Source organism: Ipomoea nil, unplaced genomic scaffold (assembly GCF_001879475.1).
Source record: "Ipomoea nil cultivar Tokyo-kokei standard unplaced genomic scaffold, Asagao_1.1 scaffold0688, whole genome shotgun sequence".
Classification (NCBI taxonomy): Eukaryota; Viridiplantae; Streptophyta; class Magnoliopsida; order Solanales; family Convolvulaceae; genus Ipomoea; species Ipomoea nil.
In genome coordinates, this window is record NW_017617116.1 from 3,552,852 (window position 1) to 3,573,944 (window position 21,093).

Genomic DNA, 21,093 nt, shown 5'->3' on the forward strand with positions numbered 1-21,093 from the left:
ATATCAGGTGATTTCAGATTAACAACATTAAAGATAATGGTGGCCTCAATATATCACTTTCATGTAAAACCAATATGTACACAATGGCACCAACAGAATTCAGAAGACAATGTAGCCTGTTAATATAGAGGATACCCTATTTCATGTGTGCCCCCTTAGAAAAACCAGGGCAATTCAGAGGTTGTATGTAAACTCAATGAGAGAGAACCCATTCAAAACCCCCGATTATATCGGGGCAAAGAATGAATTTTCAGCAGTTCTTAGTTATGATCAGAGAGAAGTGAGAAAAAAAATACTTAATGAGATGATGGTGTGTGCTTTAAGCCAAGCTGGTAAGCCTCCCATCCACCCTCTGGCTCTCTCCTCTTTGCGGGCTGTGAAAATTTCAGTTCTGTATTCTGGCTCGGGATTAAGAGCTGCCTCGTGGTGTTCTCCTTCCAGCTTCCATTCATCGAAGAAAAATCACCGCTATTTATCTCGTATCTTGGCTGAAGGTCAGCACCACCACTCGGGGTTTGCCCCCGCACGGGGCCTAACAGATATGGTGCCCCGGGAAAGTTTGGAACTTGAGGGAAAACAGTGTTACCATGAGGGTCTCGGGTACCATAGCAAAGATTGTGGGCGGGAAGTGAATCAGCTTGGGCGATGAAGAACGAACCGTTAGAGGGGTAGCAGTAAGATGGCACGACCTGCATTGTGTATGGTGATAGCTGTGGCTGAACCGGAACAAATCTATGCAGGCGTTCCACGGGCTGGAGCAGATTAGGTGGACCCACCAAGACGGGTTGGCCACGAGCATGGTTAAAAACCGGCATATGACTCAAATCTCCCCTATAAACGGGTCCTAGAATGTTAAGATGTTCTCTGGGATGTCGTTTGGTTGGAAGGCTCGGAACAGCTGCCTGTTCGGGTGTTTTTATTCCAAATGTCGGGTTTCTCTGCAACTGGAGATGATCATGAATGGAGGGATCATCGTTCAAGTTAAAGTCCATCGAAGCATTCTTGGTAAAATTTACTGGAAATGAAGATTGAGGACAATCAATATCAGCATTGTCACCGGGAGCATTAAGGTCAATGGTGAACTTTTCCCCCGGCTTTGAATCACTATAGGAAGAATGTTTAAAATGTGAAACCCCGGGTTTTTTCTCGTTTGCCCATGGAAACCCGATTGCTGGACAATCCTCTTCTGCAGTGAGATTAAGGTCGATTAAGGTCTTTACTGCAGAAACGAGACAAAAAGCACTTGTGACAGAAGTACCCCTCCATCCTAGCTCGCCTCCGAATTTCTTTGTGGAGATGGGTAAGCATAAAGGTACCCCCAACTTAGCCCTCGGGCGTACCACGTTCGAGGACGATACAGCTTCACGGCCTTCAGAGACCGACTGTTTATGATTGTTTAGTCCACTTCTCGGGATATCATCGTTTAGATCAAATCTATTCACGAGTTCATTCTCTTCCTTAACAGCAACATATTTATGCTTTATAATTAGAGACTCGGATGATTGCTGGCCGAGAGTGTTATTGTTGGAAAAACCATTCATCTGTGCAAGCTCCATCGTTCGGGATTGCTTCTCTGCAGCCAAAACCTTCCTATCTTCTAATGCTGATTCGGGATGCAAATCTTCTTTCGAACATAAACTTCGAGAGCTGTCTCGTTTATTGTCCTCTTTTGTTTCAATGGAGGCTTTTGTTTCAGCACCGGCTGGTACACCACTCGAACAGCCATTAGGCACAGACGACTTGGTTTCAATTGACGTTTCCAGGTAGTTGTCATTTGAAGAACAAAGCGGATGAATGAAATACGAGTTAGAACACGAAGATTCAGTTCTCTGAGCTGCATCGAGAATTTCATCCTCACCCGTGTATGTCAGCTTCCCGGGCGCCCTCCAAGTATCAACTTCACTCTTTGCAGAAAGGACCCCATCCGAAGATTGCATTGAATTCTCGGTATTCTTTGAATTCCCATTGAAGATAGCACTCGAAGACACGTTCTCATTGCTAATAGCAGATGCTGAACTAGAGTTCTTCCCAGCACAGTTCCCAGAACTCAGATTAACAAAACTATGCGGTCTTGGATTATTGTTACAATCGCCTTTACCATGGATCACGCTAATCACGCCTCCATCTTTCGGGCCTTTCCCTTTCGAAAAGGGATTACCCTCAAAATTTTTATGCATCTCCACTTCTTTTCTCATTCTCAACCTAAATAAACCCCTAAACAGCACAAGCTATTCTCCTCTGCACCATGAGCTCACTTCCTGCAAGATTAAAATTCAAATTATACATCTCAAAAGAAGCATTGCTTAATACCATGGGCAGATAACCAGGGCATAATGCCCATGGGCCAAACCACATTAAAAGACTGAATCCAATCAATTAGCTAGTCTAACCAATGGTCTTATAAACCCATATGTTCCTCTCCTATTTTGGTACTCTTAGCACAAAGACAATGCATTCTGAGTAACAATTTGAATAAGTTTTGATTCTATATAGCAAAGATGAAGCAATAAATACTTGTCTTTTAAGCAGATTAAACACAAATAGCTGCAACCATACAACCTAAAACACAAACTCTTCAAAATAAGTCAATATTCTGGCAAAGCAGTGGAAGAACTCAAGAAATATCAAGAACAGTAGCAGAATCAATAACACAACCTAACTCATAGAAATCAAACACTTCATGTGAGAAGCAATGAACAAGAATGGATCTATAAATTCAAGACAAAAACAATGATTTAGGTATGTATTTAACCCAATGTTAAACCAGTGAATCATCCCAAGAAACAACTGCAACCCTTTGGAGCTTCAAATCTCAACAGAAAACCAGTAACAAAATATTAAAAGTACTAAAAAAAATCACAGAAACAATGCTAAGAAATGGACAAACCAGGTAAAAGAAAAAACTTGAATAGAGATTCAGAACAAGATACAGAAAAAGAAAGGCAGAAGAGAGAAGAAAAGGAGAGAGGAAAAGACCTGGAAGAGAGAAAAGGAGGAGAATCCCAGTTGAGGAGTGCAGGAAGAGGAGAAAGCTTTCAACTTTATCAGAAACCCAGAAGAGAGAGAGAGTCAAAGATGTGAAAAAACAAAGAGAAAAGCAAGGAAGGGGAGAGGTCTCCTGAAAATTAAAAAGGCCCCTCTTTTTTACTTTGTTGTCCTCCTCCACTGGAACTCACTATCTCTCTCTCTCTCTCTCTCTCTCCCACTACCAAAGTCCAACCAGGAAGAGACTGTCCCCCACAGGTCTAGCCCTAAAAGCCCTAAGCCCCATAACATGAAAGTGATGGAAGGAGGCAATGCATTTCCCTTGTAAAGACTAAAAAGAGAGAGAAAGAGAGATGACGACAAAGGAGAGAGAGTGTGTGTCAGTGTCAGAGAGACAGATGGGGGTGGGACCCAGAGTGAGGGGAACTGGCGGCCACCTATGTCTGACTTGCGGGACCCATCCCTCCCCAACATTTTGCTCTGGCAAGATCCACTGTACTCCGCCAAAACTCTGCTTGCTAGTTGCTTGCTACGTTGAAATTTTAATATAGTTAATAAAGTTAATTTCAAATTTATATTACTCCGTATTTATTTTTTATTTTCATTCTTAATTTTTAAAGTTATCAAATTAAACCACGAAATATTGAATTCTTTTCAATTTTAATACACTATAAACTTGAAATTAAGACTTTATTTTCCCTGTGCGATAAATAATTGACACCATGTCATAGCCTTTTAATTTTACCTTTAATATTATTGATTCACATAGAGAAAAATTAATAGTGGATTGAAATTGAAAATGATTCAATACTTTCAACTAATGGTGATTTTTATGACAAATGTAAAATTTGTAAGCGATGTGGTAAATAGACTCATATCCTTAATACGTATAGTCTACGAAGTACGTGAGCTGGGGTAACTTATATAGTGGGTCAGAGGTTCCCGAGCTTGAGTCCAATGCTAATAGAAAGAAATGCTAAAAAAAGTCCTCCCTCTAAGCATTGAATGTGCTATTTATAAAGTCACGGAGGGAGCATATGTCAAGCTTTCAGCATGCCTCCCACATGTCTCCTCATGCACAGGCCTGTATGAAGGCGCTTTCAATACGTCCATTTGTACAAAGATTCTTAACATTCACCATGCATGGCACAAGACAGTCGAGTGAAATAGTACGCTGATATTTTTATTTTTTTTTTTGGCTCTAGGAACTATATACTCGGCATACCCAACCCGACCATCCAAGTTGGGATGTTTAGTTCGACCGCAAGGGATAAAGTGCGACTGCGACCTATTCATAGGGGAAAGCTTAGACTTGAACTTGGGTCGGATCCAATCCCAATGCGGCTAGATCGGCTCAGGATGTAGCCTGCGTGGCCTACAGTGCTCATATCGAGCATGTCTACGATCATACAAACGACGAGTATATTCTATTAATAAAACTTGTGCAATAAATGAACAATAAAAAACAAAAATTAGTCACATCAAATTGTCATCAACATTGCTAAAAGTGATGCAAATAGTGAATTAGTTGGTATTTTTTAAAAAAATACTCATATATAGCAAAATTTGTACAATTTAATACATTTAAATTTTAAAATATTTATTATCAATAAATTTACTAATTTTATTATAAATTACTCTATCTGACCCATTTTATATGTCTAGTGGACTTAATAAAGCTTGATCAAAGTTATTTACAAGACAATATTTATAATATTTAATTTAAAAAAAATTATATAATTAAAAACTACATCAAAAGCACGTTCAGCAAAAAAATGTTAAAAATAACCAAAGAAAACAAATAATTGAATTGACCAATGAATAATAAACAAGACTATTAAAATGTGAGAAAAAAAATTAAAAATATTAAAATTTTCTATAATAATGTCAATTGCTTCCGTACTCATAATACCAAATACAACAATATAGAGTTAATACTCAAAATTGTCTTCGACTATAGTGGTTTTTTTCAATTTCGTCCTAAACGACTTTGGTGACCTAATATAGTCTCAGACTTTTGTGTTTCGCTCAATTTAGTCCTCCGTTTGTTATTCCGTCAAATTGGTGTTAAATAAAGGGACAATTCAATAATATCAATATTGACCTCTCTTTACTTTCAACCTGCGAAGTGAGAAATCTTCTTTTTCTTACACGAATTACACCCAGAGTTACTCTCAGGCCTACGAATCAAATTTTATATTCGCAGCTTTAGAAGTGATTCTGGGAGTAATTCGTAAAAAAAAGAGGGATTTCGCACTTCACATGTCTATGAATAAAGAGATGCCAATATTGAAATTACTGAATTGTCTATTTATTTAACAACAAATGGACGGGATAACAAATGGGGGACTAAATTGAGCAAAAATACAAAAGTCTGGGACGAAATTGAGTAAAAACACAAAACTCTGGGACTACATTAAGTCACCAAAGTCGTTTATGACAAAATTGAGAAAAACCACTATAGTCGAAGACAATTTTATTATTAACTCCAACAATATATGTTATAGAATAATGTTATTTTTTCTCTTGAATTTTTCTCTAATCGTTCTCTCGAGATGTGTCATTAAGACTATTTATATTTCAAGAGATGTTCATAAATTGATTGTATTAAATATTATTGATATTGATTGTGGTTGACATTGTAGAAAATTTTATAAAACATTTAATACAAAAAGTAGTGTAATACAAATAACAATTAATTCCATTTTTGGTTATAAGTCACAATTTAATTTTAGTTTTTTTTTTTTATCAGAACATTCATATTTGGTCTTAATATTATTATGGCATTACCATTTTTCTTCTCTGTCAACAAAATAGTTGAAATATTGTTAAATACGAAGGCATTTTTGTTATTTTTATACAAAGTGAGTTGACCCAATTATATTTTTATGTTTATTTTTTGAAGAAAATTCGTAATTGAATGTCGAAATGTCTTTATATTAACCATATTAAAACTGTTTTATTGATAAAAATAAAAAAAATAGTTATAATAGAATAATACTAAGATTAAATGTAAATATTTTTATAAAAAAAATTAAAAATAAACTACCACTTATAAATTTAAGAAAAAGAATGAAATTTAAGATACCCGCATGGGCAACTCAATTGGTCACAGAGGTGAAACTTTGGAAGAATGACCAGGGATCGAGTCTTATCAGCGACAGTGTGGGAGCAACCTTTTAAAGCTCTTAAAATGAGGGGGTTTTCTTGTGCGCAGTGAGCACCGGTCTAGCCTCTGTGGTTCATGTTCAGTTGAGACCCCTTCCTTTTGGAAGAAGATAAAGAATGAAATTAACTTTTCAAATAATATTACTACCTTGCAATTTAAAGAAGAGTAAATACCCAAAATGGTTCCTCGACTATAGCTAAATTCACAAATTGGTCCTCGACTTTTAATTTCAACCAATTAAGTCCTTAACTTTGCAATTTTAACACAATTTGGTCCTTTGTCTATTTGACCGTTTGTTGACTGCGCTTTTTTAGGATATATATGTAATTTCATGGTCCATCGTCGGTTTTTTAAAGTTCCGGTTGCATTTCTAGACCGCACTGTTACATTTGAATCCACTGCCGGCGCTGCACCCCATGCCAGAGAGATTATAGCTTTTGATAGATAGATCGCCGAAGTCCCTAGAGTGGCTCTTCGAGAAAGCCGTGACTCCAAGCGATGTAGGCAAGCTGAACCGGCTCGGGATCCCCAAGCAGCAAGCGGAAAAGCACTTCCCCCCTCCGAAACGGCGCTGTCACCTCCAAAAGCGTTCTCTAAGCTGAACCGGCTCGTGATTCCAAGCAACAAGCGGAGAAGCACTTCCCCGTCCGAAACAACGGTGTCACCTCCAAGAGCGTTCTCTTGAGCTTTGCATGTGAAACTACATATATATCTTCAAAGATCGCGGTCAACAAACGGTCAAATAGATGGAGGACCAAATCGTGTCAAAATTGCAAAGTTAAGGACTTAATTGGTTGAAATTGAAAGTTGAGGACCAATTTGTGAATTTAGCTATAGTCAAGGGACCATTTTGGGTATTTACTCTTTAAAGAACAAAGTGAAAAGGGGGAAATCACACATTTGGTCCCTCAATTAGTGCCCAATTTGCAATGTCATCCTTAGTTCCCAATTTGTACACAATTGGTCCCTCAATTATTTGACCATTAAGCAGATTTAGTCCTTCTGTGAGATCATCAGTTTAACTCCGTTTAAATCACAGGTATAATTGAAATTTCATATGAGTAAGAATTGAAAGTAGTTTAGCCATCAACATAGCTGTGATTTCCAGTGATGATGGTCTGGTTAATGCCGTCGCCGATCATCATAAAGTATTTCTTGTTCTTGGCAATGGAGACGTGTTCCTCGTGCACGCCGACAGTCATGTATACGAGGAAGTAGCCGTCGTCGGACAGAGTGTTGTTGGGAACAGCGGCGACATCGTCATTAATGGTGGTAAAATTTCCACTCCCACCTTGACTCACAACCACAATATCAGTCACCAGAACCTGGTCATCTTCCTGAGTTTGCAGGAGCTTTCTCCGGCTAACTTGCTCGAAAATCGCCTTCGTCCGTTCCAACATCTTTAGAGGCAAACGCCCGTTCCAGAACCCAAGCTGTTTCTTGGTCGGACGCCAAGCTCCGGCGCCGGCGGCCTTCTTTTTCCTTGGCACCCACCCTTTAGTGAACAAAGCCAGAGAAACACTAAACAGCCGTGTTTCGTTCGCCAGCGGCGCCACGATCCCATTCCTAACGCTCTAAGCTGACGACATCACTTGCAGGCTGTCTATACACGTCTGCGTGTTGGTGAGAATGGCGCTGAGCAATGTTTGCACGTCGTCGGCTTCCAACATCGGGAGATACCGGGAAGTCTTGTTGACAGTCTTGAAAGAACTGGAGAGATAATCCATGTTTAAATCGGCGAGGAACTCGCAATCCTTGAGAGCTTGAACGGTGGTGGTGGTGGTTAACGACTTGGAATTGCGGCGAAGGTACTTCTGGATCAATGACAGAAACTTGTGTGCAGCGGATAAGGATTTGCAGACGGAGAATCGACCATAGTCGTAGACATTGGAAGAAGAGTTGTTGCTGGGGAGAACAGTTTGGCAGTAAGATGGGTAGGGAGTGGACTTGCAAATGGTGGATGCCGAGACATTTCTCGACGGTGGCGTAGCATCTGCGACGACGGAAATAACAACCGGGCAGAGAAAGGGGAAAAAAAATTAGCTTATTATATTCAAGGCTATGTGAAATTTCAATTATACCCATGATTTAAACGGAGTTAAACTGATGGTCTCACAGAAGGACCAAATCTGCTTAATGGTGAAATAATTGAGGGACCAATTGTGTTCAAATTGAGAACTAAGGATGACATTGCAGATTGGGCACTAATTGAGGGGCCAAAAGTGTTATTTCCCCTACTTATTATAAACAATGCTATGTGAAATTCCACTTTTACCCATGCTTTAAACGGTGTTAAACGGCCATACAGACAGAAGGATCAAATCTTCTTAATGATCGAATAATTGAGGGATTAAATATGTTCAAATTGAAAACTAATGATGACATTGCAAAATGGGCACTAATTAAGGGATCAAAATGCGATTACCTAATAGAAAAAACGAAATAGTCCGCGGTATATTGTATATATGGCATTAATAGAGACAGCGGTGGTGGGGTATCGGCAGGAGACACTAAAATGGTGTCATGGGAATCGCAGTCAAGAAGAGGTCATCTATATGAATGCAACACACCCCCCCCCCCCCCCCCCCCCCTTAGTGTGACCTAGTACTGGGCCCCACTTTTTGCACAACAATCTTCCACCATGGACCCCATTTCTCTCCCATCTTGTCTTTTTGTTCTATTTATTATTTGATAATAAAAGGGTCAAATACAACCTGAAGTGTGTGATTGAGTGAGAGGAAGTCATCCATTCTTAATTAAAGGTCAAGGGTTCACTATTCCACCAAAAGAGATGTCGAAGTGCCTACAATTCAGCAGGTCGCCTCCTTCTTAAAAAAGGGTCAATCATTAATCACCATCACCCATTGTTGACCCCCGCCATCCTAAATAGTAATTAAAAAAAAAAAAATTATCAGCGACCGACTTCGACTGAGGAAGACAGCAACCTTGTTCAGTCGCCGGTGGCTGATTTAATTATTAGATATTACATGTTGGTGATCGGTTATTGAACTTAAATGTATTAAAATGATAAGCTTATGTGTTTAATTAATTTTTAAAAAAATTTAAGGATCTAATTACAATTTTGTACAATATTTATGGGTCTATTTGACCATTTTCTTTATTTATTTTATTCTTTTCTGTTTCTATCTTCATTCCTGTTTTTGTGTTACTAATTTACAACAAGGCAAGAACCCAGAATTCCTTAATTAAATACTTACCCAAAGAGGAACAATGACAGTGTGTAATACACTTTTCACTTTTCACTTTTCACATTTCAATATTTAAATTTCACTCGAGTATACCGCGTTACATTCAACAATACTTTTCAAAGCCTTCGATATTGCTAAAGTGTACAATTTGAGTTGAGACGGCTTTTTAAATAGTTATTATCCACGTTGAAAAAGAGATATAGGTTTGCAGTATATATACAAGTATACAATTAAATTTTTTAAGGAGTTTGAATTGTATAGCATAGAGATACTTTTTCATGTGCAAGTCCACTTTTCTTATAAATAGTGACTGAGGCGAAATTGAGCAACCGTTATTTTGAAATTTTGTTTTTGATATTGTAGAAAATTCCCAACATTTTCCAATTTACTTCATCAGTTGGTGGTTTTGTTATTAAAGTGTAGGTCATGATAATTTCACATCAAGTTATGAGAATTTCGTGAAGGATTAAGGTCGGCAAAAAGAAAAGGTTATAAAATATTTGAGGTAAAGTTTGATTCGGAAGCTATGGTAATGGAAGGTTATTCAAGGGTTCGGAAAGGTGATGAAATGAGGGTGATGAGGTCCACACTTTTGCTGGACTATTGGAAACAAATATGTGAGAATTGGATTTGCATTGGTAGCATCGCATACTTTTAAGGAATAAAATAAATGTGTAAATCACCTTATTAATTTGGGACAATTAATTAATAAGTTTGAGCTCCAAATGTATGGAGTTTTCAATGACCCTACTCTAAATACTGATGAATGAAGTAAATTACTTTTTGCTCAGTTTTATCACTTAAAAAAAAAAAAATTGGTTGTATAAAATTATAAAAATCGTTATTCATTGTTCCAATTTGATTATCTTCGGAGGGAACACGGTTAAATCTTAAAAGCAGCATAAGAATATCATTATCCTTATTCATGCAATACTCTCTCACTTTTAAAAGTGGGTCATACTTTCACACCATCAAATTTGTAAGAGTTGTAATACATGTATTCCCAAATCTTACCCCATCAAATTAATACCTTGATGTGACGGGTATTGATGAACTATTTTTTTCATGTGAGTCCAGGTAAATGTGTCTACATCAAAATTATAAGTGCAGAAGTAAAAGTTGAAATTTGAGAATGGGAGTACATATAGTATTTTCCAATTTGCAATTCCTTTATTATTTTCCCTACATCCCTACAATACTTTCACACTTTAAAAAAGAATTCCACTTTCATATCACGTCAAAATAAAATCAATAAAAAAGAATTACTTTCTAATGTGCCATGTCATATATTGTAAGATAAAAATTGTTGGGGATGAGGTTAGACTGAGTCAAGGCAGGTATATTATGAGTAGAACATGGGAAAATAATGAGCGCAAGGACAATAATTAGTGTTTCTCTAATTCTCTCATTAGTCTTGAGACTCATAATAAAACCAATTAACACTACATAGTACATACATTTACTTTTTGCTTTAACTTTTTTACTTTATTAAAAGAGACTTTTTTTTTTTTTTGGGCATAAAAAAAGACTTGTTTTATTCCATACTCTTTATTTTTCTTTTTTATTTTATTTAATAAAGTTAGAATATACGACAAAAAAATTACTCTCTTCTCCCAAAGGTTGAATCCTCAACCCTAAAGGCCCCCCTCACACTCCGACCCGACAGAATATGTGAGAGGATGTAAATTACGGTGACTCAATAGTTCAGTAGACAGAGCCAAATGCCGGTGCACACAAGGAACCCGCTCACTTTAGACATAATTCTCACATTGCCGTCGCCGAGGTTCGAACCTTACAAAAAGTTTTCTCTAAATATACATTTATCATGTTTTAACATTTTTTATAGAATAAACAAAGTCATAATATTAAAATGTTGTGTATAAATTAACAATTTTGAAGGTGAAACCCAACTTCAAGACAAGTTACTCTGGCGAATTTCACCTAGAAAAAGAAATCCACTTGTACACTTATACATTTCGTTTTCAGTTGTTACTTAGTTGTAAATAGTGTTGCTCTAATGTTGGTGGATGATAATGAAGGATAAAGAAGAGAAAGTGTTAAATGAAATTACAAAAATACCCCTTCTTAATTAAGGTTAGAATGCATAATTAAGGAATGAAATGAGAGGATGTAGGGAAGACAAAATCCTGTAAAATGTGAGGGACCCTTTCTAGTTAGAGATTGGAGGTGGTGATTTCCTAATCCATTGAAATCACTGTAATACTAATCCAAGAAAAAAAAATCTAACATCTCCTGGATTGGAGCATTTAGGCAGTATAATTCACATTTTTATTTAGCATTAGGCAAAAGTTTAAGCAACTGGTACTAAATTAAGATGAGTGAACCAAGGCAACACACATTTAAGAAGCAAGCAGTTTCTATGTCCTAATCAAACCCTGTTTTAACTATTAATGTTACACATAAAAAACGTAAAACTTGCCAACCTGAAACTCTCGCTCTGATCTGATGACTTGTCAAGCTTCAGCCAAGTAACTTAGTAAGCATTGCATCAGGTTGGGTAAACGCAGCAGCTTCTGCGCTAACTTTTTGCTTCTTTGATGGCCTCTCGACTGCAGGGCAGCTGGAATCTGGTGAAAGAGCCTCGTTATGAGAAGATGGCGAGGCATTAAGCGAAATGCCCTTAACTGGATTGCGTTGTTCGTTTTCAGGCTTTTCAGATGCAGGTACAGGCGTCACTGGATTTGTACTGTTATCAGATACCGGGGCATTCTCGCCTGCTGATGCAGACGTAGCCCCAGAGGACTCTGGCATTTCGAGTTGCTGTTGTTCTTCTATTATCTTCTTCAAATACTTGCCTTGGGCCTCTATCCTTAGCTGTAGCTGGCGCTGAACCTGTTGCCATGGGGTAAAATATATACATACATTTAACTATTATGTCCATCTGAACTAGAAGTTTGATTGTCAAAAGAATATGCTGAAAATCGTATTTGTGCTGATTAGAGAACACAGAAACAAAGAAGAAATGATCCCAGACTTGCTTATGAAAGTCGTACTTGGGAACTGTTTTTAGCCAAATGACGTCTTTGTCACTATTTGCTGATACACTTGAGATGCATGAAAACATTTATCCGCCAAGTGCAAACCTACCTAGTACATTTACTTACTATAATGGAATATACTAAGGGCACATGTATATCTATGAAAGAACGATATAGATAAGAATACAGCACAATGTGAACAAGAAGACAAATGAACCTCTAGTTGCTCGTGTAGGCGCTTTTGGACCTCCATCTGCAATTTTAGTGCCTCAGTTATTTGCATTCCACTGCTAGCCAAGTAATAATGGAAAGGAAAGGGTCAGTGTTAGGAATCAATTTCACAATAACCATTTCCAGCCACAAGTATAACCAACACAAGTTTGTTATAAAAGAAATAGACAAAGCAAGGAGTGAAAATCTACTCACGATGAATCATCTAGGCCGGAGATTATATCACTTGAATCTTTCTTGTCGGGTTTTTTTCCTGGAAATTGTAGTTTACAAGACAATTCTCAGTAATTTACAGGAGAATTGCCATCACTAACATGTAGTATCAACTTGCAAATAAAAACGTAACCCACCATCAGATGATGCATCGGGAAGGTATTTGGAAAGTCGATATTTCTGGATGCTTAGAGAAATAAGTGGAAGTTAATGCCTGATAACAATCATGGAAAAAAGGCCCCAAAAAAGGAACAGTCACATATATTAGAATTACGCATGGGTACCTGTAAATGGCTTTTTACATGATAAATTGTCAGCCCTTGCACACCCATGAGTCTCAAAACACCTTTAGGAGTAGCCCCTGTACCAACAACACATGACTTAAACTGTGAAAGTGTGAATAATTCATAAATTCCAGAGAATAGAAAAATAGTTTCAGACAGTAATATTTTAGACACTTAATCTTGAATTAATGACAGAATGGAGACCAGAATGTGGATGCATTTTTCAAATGAGACTTGTTGAAAATAAAAAAGAAAAAAGGACAAAATTAGAAAATACTTTTGTTACAATGCATTCTTATGAACTTTCCCTTTTAGCCAAAATAAAAATGTGTTTATCTGTAGATATTTTGGACAAGAGCTTACTGTTTTTAGCAAGTACTGAAAAAAGCCTTTGAAGATTTGATATGTAGGTACATGAAAAAGGTGGTTCTGAAGCCACAGAAATAGAACTAGCTATAAAGTTAAATGTCAATGAACTCACTATCTGGGCCACCAAGTTGTGCAACTGAATCAACAAATCTTTCATGAAGCTCATGTGACCAACGCAGACGTTGTTTTGAAGCAAGACTAGGATTGTTGTTGAGATTGTTATCCCCATTGATTGGTTCCATTGTGCTGGCACTAAAGTCTAATGTCTGCTGGCTGACTATTGCCTTGTTGGGTACTAAGCTTGAACTAAGAACAGCTTTCGGTTGGTACATTACATTAAGCTGTAAACAAGAATTCAGATTTCAGAGTCATTTACATTGAAAGACAGCTGACTAGCATAGAAATTCTGAAATCAGAAAATTTGAAGTGAAATTCCATAGCATATATATTTCAGAAAAAAAAAAAAAAAAAAAAAAACAAGAACTCTCACTGTGCAACAGCAAAGAGAAAGACATGCTTCATTCTGACAGCAATAAAATATTGCCTTTATTTTCATTGTGGGAGAGATTAAACAGAATATATGGAGCTGCCTACTTCATTATTGATGATAACTTGTTGCTACTCTAAATGACCATTACATATGCACCTTATCTCTAACAAAAGAATTTTCCTTTCTTGGCCAGCCAAACACAATCTTATCCCAGACTTTCAGGTATTCTTACGCAAGCCTTTTTTCACCATTCAACTGTATATGGAGCATACAGAATATTCTTTAGAAAATTTTCTTCATGTGATTATCTAATGAATGAACACAAATATAGATTTAATTTGCACATACATGAGTCTGATAGACTGATACTAATTTATCTGTTATAAATCACAATTATTAATTACCTCTTTGGCTGTTCCTCTTGGGTTAGTCATTTTGAAACCATTAATGTAAACTCCACCCTTTATAAAAATGCCACACTTACCATTTCTCACATATCTAAAATCAAATAGTCATAACAGATCAGTTATGGCCAAAAAAAGGTCATACCGGACCTTTTTGCACTTCCTATGTCATTCTTCAACTTTAAGCTAAGTTTATTTCTATATGTATGATCACACCTTAAAAGTATAAGTACATCAGGCGATTCATTTGACGGCTATGTGGCCCAAGTTTAGTCATTTGGAGGACTAAAATAAGGGTGTGATTGGAAACCATGGAAATGACTTCTGGAAAATGTTTTATAGAAAATGAGTCATCCAGAAAACATTTTCATTTCTAGTGTTTGGTAGTGTGATGGTGGTGGTGTGGTGGCGGTGGTTGCAGTGGTGGTGGTGGTGGCGGTGGTGGCGGGGGTGGTGGTGGTAGTGTGGTTGTGGACTGGTGGTGGTGATGGTGGTGATGGTGTTGGTAGTGGTAGTGGTGGTGTGGTGTTGGTATGAAAATTGGAAAATGACTTCCCTCAAAAAAGATGAGAAGTCATTTTCCAAGAAGATGAGGTTATTTTCCTTTGACCAAAGAGTCATTTTCCTTTGACCTACATTTTTCACCCTTTACCAAACACTGAAAATCCGGAAAATGATTTTTCGGAAATCATTTTCCGGGTTTCCAAACACACCCAAGTAAAAAATTGAACAAAATAGTATCTCCAAAGGATTCAAATATGTACAAATTTGACAATTAAGGACATTATTAAATGAGATTGAAAGTAGTGAAATCACTATAGCTGAATCATTTTCGAAATTTACTCGGTATAACATAACTAAAAGAGAATATGCCCAAATGAATTTGTACTAACTATGCAGATTTGTACTATGTACATAAGTAAATGAATATGCCCAAAATTAACTTACAAGACCATTTTCTTTGATTTCAGTCCCTTGTCCATTTCATTGATAGCAAGGCACAACGGTGAAAAATGCAATTCATAGCAACTATACACCTAGACAACCAATCTTCCAACGACCAAATTGCCGGATGTCACTTGAAGCAGCTTTGATATATGGCACTAATTTCTTAAATTTTCAGCCAAATACAAATAATTCCCCTCTCTCATTCCCCTTAACGTTCAACTATACAACTTTGACGCACCAAAAATTTAAGTTTATCTCCACACGCACACCCAAACTGCTTAATTTCCTCAGCGGTCAACCTCTCCCCTTCTAGCTAAAAGAAGTTTTTTTTTTTTTTTTTTTGGTTTAATCAGTATCTTAATTTTCATCTTCCAACCAGCAGAGGGAGATTAAATTAAGTCTCTAACCCTAGCTTTATACGAATACTCCGTTTTTTAAGTTTTAATTAACGGCGAATCTCCCATGTCAACCGGAAAAATGTTTTACGGAGTAACTTTTTGCACAGAATTCTATGTAAAAAAAAAAAAAAACAGGAAAATGAGAAAACGATCATCGCACGAGAGCGAAGATGGCGAGAATCCAGGGTAAAAGTTGTAACTATCGACTCACCGCCCAAATAAGAGGTTGAACAGTGCTTCCTCTCCTCCTCCTCTGTCTTTGACGGCGATCTCCGATCCTTCTCTCTCTGTGCTTTGACTTATAGAGAAAGGACGTAGACAAAGATGAAAGTCGGAGATATGAATTTAAAATCCGCGGCGATTACGTAAGGCGGCTGCCGAAGCTGAGGTGAGGCGGAGTAGGAAGAGATCAGAGATGAGATGATTGTTCAGCCGGCGTTTACAATGGAGGATAAAACAGTAAAACGACGAGAGATAATTGGCTGGCCGGGGCCGGCTCGGAATCTCCAATGTAATATTCCGGGCCATTGTGAAATGAAATGAAATATGCGCATACACATTTTATTATTTCTTATTTCTTTCTTAATTTTAACGGCTATTTTGGACCTATCCGGCTCGGCTGGCTATTCATCCCCCATTTCCCCCTATAATTTTCGTTGATTTTCTTCTTTTTTAATATCCGATTACACCAACCAGGGACAATGAGTTAAAAATTCCACATACTCACCTTTTTTTAACGAGGATAATTCGCGACTAAATAAGAGTGTGTACAAAAATAAAATTTGTGATACTTTTTTTTTTTTAAAGGAATTTCATATATATAAGAAAAGGTCAAGAAATCTATTGTACTTGGCGGGAATAGAAATGTCATATATCAATCAAAATTGTAAAAATTGCTAGCCCTTTTTTGGACGTCCTTTTTATTTAATACTTGATAATTATAATTTATTTAATACTTTAATAGTTAATATTAAAATAATTAAAACGGCATAGATTTGAGCAAAACAATCTATTTAAAAAACACTTAAAAATAGTTAATCAATAGTCTAAACACTCGTTTAGGCCGCATAGTCCGCCGTGACCTAGGTGGCCGCCTAAAATGATGATTCTGCTAAAATTCTAGGCAGTCGGCCACCGCCTAGCGCTTAAGCGCAATTTTTGCAACATTGATATCAATCGTTATACTATTGATCATTGTCCAATTTACAAGGTGGATCACTGTCATGCAGTTCATTTTGAATATATTAAATGTTCATTTTTGTGTACTGAAGATTTATTTTTAGCTTTAATTTTAGGTAGTATACTAAAAATAAAGATGTAGTATATAATACACTAAAGATGAACATATATGTTAGTAATTCATCTTGTATTGTGGACCATAGTCCATAATATAATAATTGAAAAGAAACTCAAGCAATTTAATCCCATGGTTATAGTTTTTGAAAATTATTAAAGAAATACTTCATCCGTCCTATTTTATGTATCTGGTTCAGTTAACGAGACTTGATTGAAGTTATTTTTAATTCAATTTTTTTAATATTAAATTTAGTATTAGTATACAAAATTTATATATTTATAAACTATACTATAAGTACTATTAAACAGAAAAATTAAATTTAAAAATGAGTAAAAAATATTAAATAAAATAAATAAAGAAGAAAAAATTTGTTTGACCAATAAATAATAAGTATGACAGATATATTGGGACATAGGGAGTATTAATTATTTGTTGTGCCCTCACAAATGATTCAATTGATCCCTAACATGGCGTTTGGTTGGAAGGAACGAATTAAGGGGGAAAGGAATTGTAATTCAGTGGGAAAGAGGGAAAGAATAAGGTGGAATAAAGCAGGAATTCAAATTACATTGTTTGATAAGGATGAATAGAATTATTGGGGATGAAAATGGAAGAAGTGCTATAAAAACTAAAATGTCCTTGTGTAATATGCTAATAATAATCAAGGGTAAACAAGTCATTTTCCTCCCTTTTCCCTTTCCTTTCCCCCTTGAATTGCAATTCATATGGGGAAGGGTATGAATTACAATTCAACAAAATGAGAAATTGCAATTCGGTGAAATTGCAATTTCTTCCAACAAAACAGTGTAATTTAAAGCTTTAATTTGCAATTCAATTACAAGGAAACTACAATCAACCAAACAGTCTGTAATTGATAGATTTTGGAAGAAAACATATGATTAGATTCTAGTAGTCTGGTGTAAGAGTTTCACCAATAAGAATGTTAGAGGGTAAAAAAATAAAGAAGTAATCAATTTTTAATTAGATAATAAGACAGTCGCGAAGCATGCAGAAACGTGGAACCGTAATTTGGTCACACACATGCAGTTGGACACGTGTTTGACGACAACGCTTACGTGGGCTGATTCAAACATCCTCCTCAAAACCTGCTACAAGATCCTACGACTCCTCATAATCATCATCTTCTTCTTCTACATCCTCCGACTTCAATTCTTAGCAGAAACAAATATGATGAACATTTTGGCTCTATCGTTAATCCTCATCACACTGGGAGCCAGCGGGATCTTCTCTCCGAATGCAGACACAAAAGCTGTAGTGGTCGAATTCGAGAAAGACAATAACAATGGCGGCGGCAACACTAAGGTTTCGATTTCGCCGCAAGAAGCGGCGCAGAACTCGCGGCTAGAGAAGGGGTACGTTTTGAATGCGATGGAGAAGATTTCCGAGAAAGCAGAGGAAGTGAAACAGAGGTTCAAGGACGCCGCCGCCGTTCTTCCAAACGTCGGCGAAGGGATTTCCGGTCATCAGGAGGAGGAGGAGGAAGTTAAGGAGACGGCCAAAGAGGCCGCCGAGAAAGTGAAGACCGCCGCAAAGGAAAAGGTAACGGAGAAGGTGAAAGATAGGCGAAAAAAGGAGTTGAAGGACATTCTTCGGCGAGGCGGGGAAGTGTTGTACGATGCATTCGAGTACATTTTCTCGCCGGAGAATCTGACCGCCGTGTTCGGAACGGCGCATTTGCTAGGGCTAGCCACCGCCTACGGGATGTGCGTGTGGGTATCGTTCATATCAAGCTACGTCTTATCTACGGCGCTGCCCAGACAGCAAATCGCCACAGTCCAGACCAAACTCTACCCGTTATATTTCAAGGCAATGGGTTATAGCATCGGAGCGGCGTTTTCCGGCCATTTCTTGGGGCAAACACGGTGGCCGTACTCGAGCGCCACGGAGGCGTACCTTGGGTTTAATCTTGTGGCGGCGCTTATAATGGTTTTGGTGAATTTGGTGTACCTGGAGCCTAGAGCGGCTAAGGTGATGGTTGAAAGGATGAAGATGGAGAAGGAAGAAGGGAGAGGGATGAACGGAGAGGGAAGCGGCGGCGGCTCGCCGGGAATGATGAAGCTGAGCAAGAGGCTGAAGAAGTTGAATTCACAGTCGTCGTTTCTAAACGTGCTTACACTGATGGCCATGACTTTGCACCTCGCCCACATTGCTCAACGTGTTCATACTGTGTGCTAAACACCGTGCAGTGGGTGGAGGGATATCTATTAGATATAGAATAACCTAACTATATGAACCATAGTATACGAGAAATCTGATCTTGAATAACCTAACTATATGAATCATAGTATACGAGAAATCTGATCTTGTATGAGAGCGGAAGCGTAGCTGTATTGATTTTCAGCCAGAGTTGATGTTTTTGTTGTTGTGTTACCTCTTAACAGTAGATCGGTAGTCATGTTTCGCCTCACACCTGACTCAAATCCCTAGATGGTGTATTGGTATCTACTGAGCAGAGTATTGTAACGGAATGTGCTAACATCAATCATCCTGTATCCCATAATTCAGGATTATATTAGGCACAGAGTCTGGCTGACTAACAACTTCTAATTATTCTGTCTAATCAGATCACTTAATAAGTCTAATCAACACCACTTAACTAAGGCCCTAATATATAATATATATTATTAGAAAAAATCTTACAATATCATCTAGATTTACATCAGATTAATTCTAAATTCGAACCAGAAAAAGGGATTTGTACATATTGTTTACGTCAGATTAATCTTAATCCGAATCTAAACTAATCTTAACTCGATGAAGTAAATCGCGAGTCGTCCAAACAACTTCGTATGTAGTACTCGCGTACATATTGTTTACGTCAGATTAATCTTAATTCGAACCTAAACTAATTTTAACTCGATGAAGTAAATCGCGAGTCGTCCAAACAACTTCGTATGTAGTACTCGCGAGTGGTCCAAACAACTTCGGAGCCCAGTCAGTGCATCTATAAACCTTAATTGTATCTTAATGAAATGTAATAGCCTGTATGTAGTTTCTGGTCAGGTCTACAAATTAAAGTATATGTAATGCCTGTAGCATTCATACTACTCGCTCTCACACTGCTAGCTACTCTAATCCTTAAATCCTTTAATTTCATTTTTATGGGTTTTGTTAATAAATCTGTTAAATTATTTTCACTGCATAAAGTGTAATTGGGACATTCTAGCTAAATTATTGGTCAACTTAAATTGGTTAATTAAGTTGTAGGCAGTTATGAACAATGGTAATGGTGTAGGTTTCTCTATTTGTTTAAAGTGGTGCAGGTTTCTTTATTACTTTAAAAAGTGCAATTTGGGTTGGAGAAACAAGATTAAGTGTTTGATAAATAATGTTAGTTGATTGGGTTAGCTGGTTTAACTAGTTGATAGTATTTTTGTGGCTTTAACTAGTTATTTTTGTAAAAAAATATTTACTAAATTAGTTGTTAGTTGATAGTTGTTTGCTTTGAACATGATACTGTATATACCGGCGTATGTGTACCGTATGGAGTAGGGGCTATTTGAGCTCGGGATTTCTACGACAGTGGGACAAGAGTTTCCGGTCAAATAGTACCGGTGTGAAATGGGTCAAAGTTCTCCTTTCAGTAATAAATACATTATTTAAAGGAGAGAGAACGGGACGGGATCTGAGCCCTCGACATGGCTGGCATATTGTGGACATGCAGGGGTCCAGATTGGGGCCTATAGAGCAATTAACACACAATGTTACAGTCCTGATAAGATCACATCACATTAAAAGGCAGGGCGCTCGGTCCCGACACGAGACTCGGGGCAACTTATAGACTATCCAGTCTGTGCGTCTACAGAGGGAGAACGGTCGAGAAATTAGAAGGGTCGGTTAGGTCTAGTTGGAACGAGGTCAGCAAGGCTTCAAGCCTCGTTACCGTCTGTATGACCAGTTGCTAAGCGTACAGCCTGACAATATCCTTCATTTGTTTAAAATTTTAGTATATTGGAGCAATAAATTATTACAAAAAAATAATTAATAAAATACTTACCATTTAACTAAGTCAAATAAATAATAATGATCAAATCAAATAAGTTAAAATTGATTGATAAATTAATTATGTTACGAGG

The 21,093-nt window shown here is 37.3% G+C and overlaps 3 protein-coding genes and 1 pseudogene across 6 annotated transcripts; 1 reads left to right on the plus strand and 3 right to left on the minus strand.

Annotated features, from left to right (window-relative positions):
• Window positions 1–18: 18 nt before the first annotated feature.
• LOC109176239 lies at window positions 19–3,221 on the minus strand. 2 transcript variants are annotated; one of them, XM_019325697.1, is made up of 3 exons: window positions 2,977–3,220; window positions 1,554–2,258; window positions 19–1,481 (listed from the first exon to the last, which is right to left on the minus strand). In XM_019325697.1, the coding sequence occupies exons 2-3, from the start codon at window positions 2,193–2,195 to the stop codon at window positions 297–299; spliced, it is 1,827 nt and encodes a 608-aa protein (XP_019181242.1). In that variant the 5' UTR covers window positions 2,196–2,258; window positions 2,977–3,220; the 3' UTR covers window positions 19–296. The 2 variants fall into 2 exon arrangements, with proteins under 2 accessions (XP_019181242.1, XP_019181241.1); XM_019325696.1 differs by having other exon boundaries at window positions 19–2,258; window positions 2,977–3,221.
• Window positions 3,222–7,182: 3,961 nt separating this feature from the next.
• On the minus strand, window positions 7,183–8,172 carry LOC109175424 (annotated as a pseudogene).
• Window positions 8,173–11,629: 3,457 nt separating this feature from the next.
• Window positions 11,630–16,246, minus strand: LOC109175256 (myb family transcription factor PHL7-like). Of its 3 annotated transcripts, none has more exons than XM_019324490.1 (7): window positions 15,911–16,246; window positions 13,572–13,800; window positions 13,091–13,167; window positions 12,944–12,986; window positions 12,789–12,846; window positions 12,580–12,652; window positions 11,630–12,216 (listed from the first exon to the last, which is right to left on the minus strand). In XM_019324490.1, exons 2-7 carry the CDS (start codon window positions 13,789–13,791, stop codon window positions 11,845–11,847), a joined length of 843 nt encoding a protein of 280 aa, XP_019180035.1. In that variant the 5' UTR covers window positions 13,792–13,800; window positions 15,911–16,246; the 3' UTR covers window positions 11,630–11,844. The 3 variants fall into 3 exon arrangements, with proteins under 3 accessions (XP_019180035.1, XP_019180037.1, XP_019180036.1); XM_019324492.1 differs by having other exon boundaries at window positions 12,580–12,649; window positions 15,911–16,244; XM_019324491.1 differs by lacking the exon at window positions 15,911–16,246 and adding an exon at window positions 14,106–14,203.
• Window positions 16,247–18,143: 1,897 nt separating this feature from the next.
• LOC109176025 (transmembrane protein 205-like) lies at window positions 18,144–19,905 on the plus strand. The gene is made up of 3 exons (XM_019325425.1): window positions 18,144–19,196; window positions 19,350–19,356; window positions 19,828–19,905. The coding sequence occupies exon 1, from the start codon at window positions 18,185–18,187 to the stop codon at window positions 19,190–19,192; it is 1,008 nt and encodes a 335-aa protein (XP_019180970.1). The 5' UTR covers window positions 18,144–18,184; the 3' UTR covers window positions 19,193–19,196; window positions 19,350–19,356; window positions 19,828–19,905.
• Window positions 19,906–21,093: the final 1,188 nt, after the last annotated feature.

Coding starts and splice junctions, on each gene's coding strand:
- LOC109176239 (XM_019325696.1), bottom strand. CDS start 2,195: ATGAGAAAAGAAGTGGAGATGCATAAAAATTTTGAGGGTAATCCCTTT.
- LOC109175256 (XM_019324490.1), bottom strand. CDS start 13,791: ATGTACCAACCGAAAGCTGTTCTTAGTTCAAGCTTAGTACCCAACAAG. Junction 13,168..13,571: donor ACAACTTGGTGGCCCAGATA/GTGAGTTCATTG, acceptor TTGTTGGTACAG/GGGCTACTCCTAAAGGTGTT. Junction 12,847..12,943: donor TCCCGATGCATCATCTGATG/GTGGGTTACGTT, acceptor TACAATTTCCAG/GAAAAAAACCCGACAAGAAA.
- LOC109176025 (XM_019325425.1), top strand. CDS start 18,185: ATGATGAACATTTTGGCTCTATCGTTAATCCTCATCACACTGGGAGCC.